The sequence below is a fragment of the Ricinus communis genome, chromosome 7, assembly GCF_019578655.1.
Source record: "Ricinus communis isolate WT05 ecotype wild-type chromosome 7, ASM1957865v1, whole genome shotgun sequence".
NCBI lineage: Eukaryota > Viridiplantae > Streptophyta > Magnoliopsida > Malpighiales > Euphorbiaceae > Ricinus > Ricinus communis.
The window spans coordinates 3,066,875-3,077,102 of record NC_063262.1 but is presented as its reverse complement, the minus strand read 5'-3'; the positions used below and the strand labels follow the sequence as shown (position 1 = coordinate 3,077,102).

Sequence of the window (10,228 nt, the reverse complement as noted above, 5' to 3'; positions counted from 1 at the left end):
TTTTTCTTTTTTCTTTCTTTAACCTCTTATCCCTCTTGTATTCTTATTGTAGTTTGAGAGAATCATTAGTGCATCAAACATTAGTTTTAAGAGTAGTTCAAGTGATCTCTTAGACAATCTCTGCTTTGTAAAGTTAATTACATCTAAATTGTTATCAACCAATTCATTCTTAATTTATATTTCATCTTGAATTTGTTTCTTTAGCATTCCGAAAAAAATCACATTTGGTCACTAAATTACCAACCTACATATCAGTTTATTTGTTTCTTAGTTACTTCTTAATATATATATATATATATATATATATATATTTTCCCATGCAAAGATTGGAGTAAGGTGTTTGTTGTTAATATTACTTGTTACAAGAATAGGACATGGGGAATAGAGGAGGTGCACCCTGATTTTTAGGGAGGTGGAAACTATAAATGCAGATGGGTCAAATAAGATGCGTAAATATTTATAAGTGTTCATATGTTAAAAATTTAAAATAATAATAGTATTTGGAAGATGATGTGAATAAGGACAATAAAATGGTTGATTGGTTGGTTGGTTGGTTGGATTAGATCTTGGCAGGAAGAGAAAAGAGAAGTGATTTATTTTTATTTTTGTAAGGTGTATCTATTCCAACTTCTTCCCAATTCTTTCCCATGTTCATGTCCGTTGTGCAAGGTGAGATGAATTTCCATGTTCATATCCGACAAATTATAGTATTTATTATATTATTATTATATTTTCCATTTGAATATTCACTCTCTCTCTATATATATTGTGTTTCTTTTGGCTTTTATGCCCTATTAAAATAAAATTTCATTATTGACTCTTTCTTCCTTCAGTCACTATTTGCATATTTCGTCTTTTTTGAATTGTTTTAAATATTTTTGTTTGATTGTTAGAGTTGAAACTTTTTTTTAATTTTTCTTTTTATAATTTTTGGGCCGATTTGAAAAAACAAATTAAAATTAATAATAAGCCATAGCCTAAATTTTTAAAATTATTTATAGTTTTATATACTTTTTCTTGAATTTGCATGTATATATTTGATATATATTCAAAAATTTTAGAGAGTGATAGACTAAAATTAATTATCATTCATATTAACTTTAATGAATTAAAGTTTATATGTCTCTATATCATAACATAAGAACGTAAAAGAAAATGCAATATAACATGTAGAGGAGATTGCACATCAATAATTTAAAAATCTATACATCTAAGTTTAGTTCAAGTAGTAAAAGTATTTACGTTTGGAAGTGAGAGGTCTCTTCTAAACACAATGAGAATTTTTACTTTTACGACCAATAAAATAAAATAAAGCCAACCAGATGGGGTTTCTATCTGTTAGCCAGCTAAAGCTATATAGCTAGATTGCTTGGTGAAGGACATCTTTTAATTGATTAAAAAAACTGAATATTTCTTTCCTTCAATTCATTTCTGTTTTTGGACAAGGGTTGAATTAATAGATATTTAAATTAATTACTAGAAAAAGTGATCATCATCATGGAATAGTAATTAATCTAATCTTCAAACCAATTAAAAACAGTAGAAAAAGTACCTGTGTTGCAAAAACTAATAATTAAAGATTATTAAAATGAAAATGAAAATAAAAAACGTACTAAAAAATCATGTCTACTCCCTTTTAACCTTATCATGTATACTATTGGAAGTAAACATCTAAAGAAATAGATTAAAGATTTTAATATTTAATATCTTTTAATCCGTTAATTATATTAATTATAAAAAAGTTGATTATATATATTAAAAAAAGAAAATAGAAGTGAATATTGGATTCAGATCATTTAACTTAAGTGTTTAAGTTAGGCTTTTAGGAAGAAATACAAAATAAAGCTAACATATTACAATTTTATGTGATAATTATATTGATCTTTCAATATTAAAGTGTTTTTATCATTAGAAAGCAATAAATTTGGATAAATATAAAAAAGACAATTAAATGTTTCTGATAATGTTTATGAAATGTATCCATAAAATAGTAATTAATATTAATTGAAATTAAAAATAATAGAAAAACTTGTAATTCAAAAATAGTAATAAAAACTTAATTGTATTTGGATATTATATTTCTTAATACTATAAATTCAAGTAATTTTAATAGAACTTTATTTATTAGTTAATTAGGTTAATTCAATTATTTATAATTTAATTTAATAATAATAATAATAATAATAATTTATTAAATGCAAGTCTAATTTTATAAATCAAATTCTCTTAGGATTTTTAATTATTAAGTACCATAATTAAGTTTAAGTCATAAATTAAAAATAAATAAATAAACTAAATTTAATAAGTGATAAGAAAAACAAGGAAATAATAACTTGCTAATAAGTTCGCTAAAGTAATGTTAGATAAACAAATTCATCCTTTTATGTTAAAAAATATATAGTAATCTCCTTAGGATTTAAATATATTAAATAATAAATTGCAAACATGTTTACAATTGACTTGAGAGATCTAAAACAAATCACCAATTTTGTATGTTAAGGTCATATCTGAAAAATCAATATTTCTATAAATAATTAATAAAGAATTAAAAAATATATAAGATGAAAATTAGAATAAAACTGAAAAATAAATTTAAAATAAACTAATATTTTTAAATATTATTATTATTTAAAATCAATTTTAATTAGAAATTGATATATATCATTATAATTTTGTGTTGTGATCGATAGTTGAACCTTATAATTTAAGATTATATAAATTATTTTTTAATATTGAAAGTTTTTAATTTTAAATTCGATTATTGTTATAAAAGTCTAAATAAACTAATCTAATTTAAAAATTATATCATTATATAAAAATGAAAATGTTTATAATTCTAAATTAAGTAATTTTTTTATATTTTATTATATAATATATCGAGTCTAATAATCAAAATTTACGTATATTACATGTGTAATAAAAAATGAATTATTTGTAAAGATCTTAGATCAAAATTGGAGAATTTAATCTAAAATATTAAAGCATATGCATTGCCTAGTTTAAATATTAAATAAAGAAAAATGACTTTGACTTGGGATAAATACACGAGATTCTGGGCTAATATTGAGAAAGACCAAAGAAGAGAAGATTTTTGGGCTGGACCAAAGAAGCTATTTCTCCGAATTTGTGTTAAAGAGAATTCTGGAAGGCTAAAATTTGCGCAGAAGCCGAGCCATGATTGTGCCTGGGCTCACAAGGCCTATAATTTCTAGGCACAAGTTACTGGCTAAAATCATCGGCCATTCCTTGCAATTTTTCCCCCTCGAATTTCTTTTGAACGAGAAAAAGTTTAATTACCCAATTGCCTCATGGCATCAGACTACAAAATAGCATCCAACTGTGGATACATAGCACGCATTCGAGGACAGAAAATTAGCTATGCCAGCATGTTTAGCAACCAGTCCGTAGCTTTATTAGCTGATATAGGAACAAAAACAAACTGGGATTGCTGAACAAATCTAACTCTTGTGAATAATATCCGCAACAGTAGCAGAGATCTCCCAAAAATGAAATTCTTGTCCAAGATTAATCATGTTGATTAGATGGAGAGAGTCAGATTCAAAAATTTCCCTAGGAATGTTCATCCGATTTGCTAGGATGACACATTCCTTCAACGCCAGCGCTTCACTAGCTAAGCTTGAAGAAGATGCTTTGACTGAAGAATATAGTTAATGAGAAAGTGATATTGTTGCTATACTTGTAGATATCAGAAAGATTTTACGTTTGAGTCTTTCCCATGAAAATTTATCGTTGTTGTAATAATTGTGAAGGAATGATTATCTCTCATGTACCTAATGTCTCATCGAATTTTCAAGTTTCGATAAATAAAAGAGGGAAACTGCGCTGCCTAAACAGTACAATAATATGTCAAATTAGGGGAAGAAATACATCTCTTATTTTGAAGTCACAGTGCCCTCTGGACAGTGTGTCTGCACTAAAATTCAACAATTCCATTGAACTTTCAACAGATTTGTTTGGCTTAATTAGACATTTTAGCCTCTGCCTAGTGGTGTCACTACTATATAGAGATTCTCCTTGTGCATTTGAATACTGAGTTATTTTAGCACTTCAATTGTTGATTCAAAGACTTGGTTAAAAATTTTGAAAAAAAGGGACAGATTTACATAGTTTTATTTAGTTTCTACCTTATTCTTATGTTAATTCAGTTGGTAATCTCAACATATTCTTATGTTATCATAAAATATAATATGTTTCTACCGTTATTTCGGTATCCGAAACGTGTCCAACACGAAAATGTAAACTATTTTATAGTTTTCGTAGAATCTAGTAGAGCTTGCCACTTAGTTCCATTTAGAGTGCTATACTAGATTTCTCAAGATTACAATATTAGAAATCCAGGGTGTATCACTACAACAAAATAGACCTCTGACAGTGAAGTTATAAGGGCGATTGTTATAACCCCTTATATAATGTTAATTATTTTGAAAATATTATTTTGGGGCGTTTCTTAATTTCATAGGTAATGAGGGGCGATATTTTGAGGTGTTTGTTTAGGGCGTTTCTCTAACTCTAAACAAATTGTTCCATCAACTCCCACGTCACTCATCATCTACTCTAAAGAGATTTTTTCTGTGGTTTCTTTTCAAACCAAAAATTGTTCCTTTGTGTTCATTTTTTTTCATTACTCTTTACAAATCGAAGAGCTGAAATAAAGTATCTCATTGATTTTTCTAATTTTAAGTTTGAGAGAGATTATTGATGTCTTTTTTTCTTTAATTTTTCAGATAATCTAATCGATGAGATCGTAATCATAACCTGGAATGATAATCTAATCGGCAGTGGATATCTTTGCATCAAGTTGAATATGTAATATCTAGTAGTTAGAAAAATTAAAAGTTGTGGTGCAATCCTGAGAATAGAAGGAATATCGTCACTCGTGTTTTTCCTTTTTCAAGTAATCTTATGCACATTTTATGCCCGTTTGAAGTCGCATGTTTTTATATTGTTTTGGATTTCTGCCCCTGTATGCTCTTCATATTCTTGAGGAATGTCTCTGTGGATCAATGTTTTTGTTAAAGCTGATAGATTTCTGGACCATAATTTTGCCTTCTCCTTTTTTCTTTTCTTCTTCTACATTCCAGAGATTTGCTCTTGCCGCTGTGGAACTTAATGGTGTACTTTATGCTACTGATGGATATAATGGAAGTGATTATTTGAGGTAGACACTATTCCCCTTTATATATTTCTATATGTATAGATTCAAATGTTCCTTACTAGATCCTTGTACATATGGTAGCAGGTGTACTCAAATTATTTGGCTAAAATTTGTATGCTTAATTGTCCACTTATATGCAACAAATATGGATGTATGAACGTTATCTGAGCTTTGCAAGTTAAAGCTTGCACCAAGGTCAGACTGTGCTTTTATGGATATTTCCATTACGACTACTTCCTTTCTTTCTTGATTTTCTTGAGAGGAAAAGAAGAAAAAAAAAGGACATACACATATATGGAGGTAGAGAAGGAAATGAGGGTATCAAAATTCAAAAGAATTTGTCTTTTGTGGCGGCAATCCTGGAAAGAAAACTAGCTATAAAGATGCTGCTATTGAAATTCGCTTCTAACAATTTTAACCGCCCCTAAATTTAATTTTGACCGCCGCTAAAAGTCTTTTTTATTGTAGTCACTGCATTTATTTCAGAGAAGCAATAACTTTCAGCAATCCAATATGTCAATCAGCAGGTAAGGCGAATGAAGGGAGATGGCCTTGTTTGATGAGTGATGCAATGCAATCGTCGAACATTTTGTGGATTGACTTGAACTTGAAGCCTAAGCTCTTCAGCTTTGATGTGTTGTAGTATAGTCTATCTAGTTGCTCAAACCTAACAAGATCAATCAATGTCATTAGTTTTAACTAAAAGTGCAATATATGGTTAGTAATGCTCGATTGAAATACTAGTGCCTACCTTTTCGGGATGGACAGAGAAGGATAACGGGCTGATAAAAATGAGAATAATTCATTACTGTCTAGAATAGCTGAGCTACAGATATATCGTCCATGAGCATTTTCCTGCTCATAAACAAGAATATGGCAAAGGGCTACATCATCTATGTGCACATACGCCAGTCTTCGCCAATGAAATTCGTCTGTTTCGCCTTTTGTTGTAGAGAAGAAGCAAATAGATTTTATTTGATGATAAAATCAACAATTTTTGTAGGTTGCACTGATTAATCCAAGTAACAGAACAAAAAAGAGAAGGGAAGAGAAAAGAAGTGGTAGCGGGTGGCTCACTAGACTATAATATTTTTAAATATTAATTTTTAATAAATATTTGATTTTATCACAAGCTCATATTAAACATATTGAAAAAAGTAAATAAAAATTAGCATGTCAAAATTTTATATCTTGTTTTCTTCTACTATTGTTAAATTTTTATTTTATAGATGATATGCAAATAAAATAAGTGAGAAGATTTTGTAAACTTATGAAAATAATATTTTCTCTTGCCTCGTAGTTAACTTATAAATTTTTTTTTTCTTATAATGAATATAACTTTTAAATATTTTTTTAATATATCCATTAATTTATTCTTGATTTAAAGTATTTATATAACATATGCATGTCAATACATTTTATTTCATTAAATGTCAAGTGATTATTAGCACTTGATTTATTTATAATATTTAAGATTTTAAAAATATAAATACTTAGTAAATATTTTTTAGATTTAGAGTTAGTGAATTTTACATATTTAAGATATTTCCATCAATTTTGATAATATTTATATTTCTGAAACTAAATTTTAACATTTATATTAAAAATTTAGTTTATGGAGAACTTAATCAAGTCTATTTGCTGAACACAGAATAAAAAGAAAAAAGTTCAGTAAAAATTACTTAAATTCTAATTAAACCAACATTTATAGAAGTACAGCAACCAAGTACATATGTTACCATTACCATAACGAGTATGACACTACTAGGAATAGAAATTGATTCTAGTTATATATATTACTATAATTAATATTCGTACTAATATTAAGCTAAATTGATGAGCATATGGACAAGTCGATTCATGAGCTAATTTGTGAATTTCTAAACTAGTTATTCTATAAATCCATTTCGAGCTTAATAAGGAGCTAATTATGAGTCAATTCGTAGGTTTATTAATGAATTAGTTCACAGAGGTTAGTTTTTGCTTATAAATGAACCAAGCATTGCTAAATTTGAGCTTGATACATTTACTAATCGAGATCAAAAATAAAACTCAAGTCGAGTTCGCTTAGTTTAACGAACGAACTTAAATAAGCTTTTATTGAATCGAGTTTCAAATAACTCACAAGCAGCTTGTCTCATTTGCAGTCCTACCAGCAATATAGTTTAAAATGAAACAACATTTTTATTGAATTTTAATTTAAATACAAAAGAAATTATTTGTAACTGAATTGTATCATTTAACATAGATTTAGCTTTTCATTTCTTATTAACCTTGTCTAATTCTTGGAGAAATATTATAAACAAGCTGGTAGCCTGGTACAAAGATTTGTGACTGCATTTCGGATGCAAATGCATTCATGCTTAACTTGTTAAGCAATCAATTACTTAAACTAGAACTTGAATCAATCACAATGATGGTGTCCTTGGCTAAAATACTAAAACTCACCAACAGTTAAATGCAGTTTAAACTTCAGTCCTTTCATAAGTATATAATCACACACTTTCCTTTTCTTTTCTTGTTTTTCTCTTTTGGTTCTTTCTATTTCTTGTTATCTTCCTCATATTATTTGATTAGAGGAAGAGAGATGGCCTTGTTCGATGAGTGATGCAATGCAATCGTCGAACATTTGGTGGATTGACTTGAACTTGAAGCCTAAGCTCTTCAGCTTTGATGTGTTGAATTCATAGTATGGTCTATCTAGTTGCTCAAACCTAACAAGATCAATCAAGATCGATCAATGTCTTTAGGATTAATTATAAGTGTAATATATATATCAGTAATGCTTGATTGTAATACTAGTACCAACCTTTTTGGGATTGACAGAGAAGGATAACGGGCTGATAAAAATGAGACTAATTCATTATTGTCTAGTATAGTTGAGCTACAGATATATCGTCCACGAGCATTTTCCTGCTCATAAACAAGAATATGGCAAAGGGCTACATCATCTATGTGCACATACCCCATTCTTCCATGCCACTGAAATTTGTCTGTTTCGCCTGTTTTTTAAAGAGAAGAAGCAAATAGATTTAATTTCATGATACTCAGCAAGTGTGCTAATTCTTTTCTACGCAATACTTACTGATTAGTCCAAGTAATTAAGGAAGAAAATTAAGTACCTTTAAGCAAGCCAAGGACATCAGATACAGTAGAACATAAATCAGGTGGCAAACTTGGTCCGATCACGAATGAGGGAAGAACAGTTACCAAATCAATCCCGTTATCATTGCAGAATTCCCATGCAGCTTTCTCAGCTAGCGTTTTCGATAAAACATACCATATCTTCGCGTTCATTGACAGATAAGGGAGACACATGAATGATATGTAATTAAGTTATGAAAGGATCATTTCATTGCTTCCAATTACAACTGAAACCCATTAAGACTCAAGAGGAATTTCTACAATTTCTACATAAATTTTATACCTATGGAATTAAGTTACCTCATATCTGGTACCGAGTGCAAGAGGTCAGGAATTCAACTTCTGGTTATTCCCCTTTTTATGAAATTTCAAGGCACCAAAAATGAAAAAAAAGATGAAGAAGGAAAACGTTACCTGGAGTCTCTCGCAGAGTTCCACAGAGCTCCAAGAGGACTCATCAAGAGGTACTTTGGGGTCGATATCTTCTCTTGCTCTTATAGTCGATGAGGATGAGGTGAGAACCATTCGCTTCATAAAAGGATTCTTCTTACAAGAACTCAACACATTCAACGTTCCCTCAACAGCTGGTTTCAAGATTTCTGCCTGCACAAGATATTCAACGGAATTAATTTAGGTGGTGATGAAGTGTGGGTGACTAATTAATATATTTTGGTAAACTAGGTCGCAACATGCCTTTGGATCAGTTGTGGGTTTGATTACAGGGGAGGCAGTGTGGAAAACGCCATGGCAGCCAAAGATTGCATCATCAAAACTGCCCATTTCCATTAAATCAGCCTTCACTAATTGGAGCCTCTCTTTTGCTCCTTCTAGCTTCCACAAGTGTGCCAATTTCTTCTCATTTCCTACCCACATTAGAGTCCAGGCAGATGTCAACTTTGCACTCTTTACTTAATGCGATGAGATATTGTTTTTGCAAAAGCAAGAAAGACAAACCTGGATCTCTTACAGTTCCAATGACATCATATCCTGACAAAAGAAGTCGCTTAATAAGCCAAGAAGCTAGAAAACCGGAGGCACCTGTGACACATACTTTTCCTTTACTTTGATTCATGTTATGCTCTTAGCTAAATCTGAGAGTCGAAGTGCAATTGCATCCAATTTTGCAGATCACATATATAACTTTGGCGTTCCTTAGCAGTTGGGAGTTAGGTGACTTTGGATCAGGAAGGTGGATCATGCATCCTATGCATGGGAGTTTATTTCTAATACCTTATTATGTTTATAGAGGGTAAGAGAGAATTACATTATAAGTAGGTAAAGCTGCACAAGATGCTGAGTTTTATACCTGCAAACCAGAGTTCACCTGATTGATGTTCTGAATCAACGTTTTTCATGAAAATGAAGGAAAAATTAAACAGTTCTGAACTTCTGCTTCTACAATGACCAAAAATATCATTCGGGTGCTCTCAGAAGCCGACCATGTTATATTATATATAAACAGAATTAGCACTAGTTGCTGCAATATGAGAAGGGCAGTCCCATTGGCATGTATACAACATGCCCATTAGCCGTCTACCAGCGTGCTCCATTAGGATTATGACAGGCCGATAAGGGTGCCATCGCCTAGCCCATGGGCGTGCATGACCCATTATGGGTAGGGAAACGAGCATAGTTCGTATGATAGTTGTTTGTTCAGAGGGAAAGTGTATGTTACCTGGGAAACTACAGTCATAACTAGAAATTATTTGTATATGAGCTGTACTATTTAATACAGATTTAGCTTTTTGTTTTTTATTAACCTTATTTAATTCTTGGAGAAACATTATGGACAAGCTGGTAGTCTGGTACAAAGATTTGTGACTGCATTTTGGCTGCAAATGCATTCATGCTTAATCAAATTTTTTTTTTTTGGTCCAATAAAACGATTGATTAAAAAGGAGGAACATC

At 30.1% G+C, this 10,228-nt stretch overlaps 1 protein-coding gene across 1 annotated transcript; it reads right to left on the bottom strand.

The window, feature by feature from the left end:
• Positions 1-7,425: 7,425 nt before the first annotated feature.
• Positions 7,426-9,778, bottom strand: LOC8270740 (tetraketide alpha-pyrone reductase 1). The gene is made up of 6 exons (XM_002523550.3): positions 9,275-9,778; positions 9,014-9,183; positions 8,735-8,923; positions 8,299-8,461; positions 7,986-8,178; positions 7,426-7,890 (listed from the first exon to the last, which is right to left on the bottom strand). Exons 1-6 carry the CDS (start codon positions 9,390-9,392, stop codon positions 7,737-7,739), a joined length of 987 nt encoding a protein of 328 aa, XP_002523596.1. The 5' UTR covers positions 9,393-9,778; the 3' UTR covers positions 7,426-7,736.
• Between the last annotated feature and the right edge of the window lie 450 nt (positions 9,779-10,228).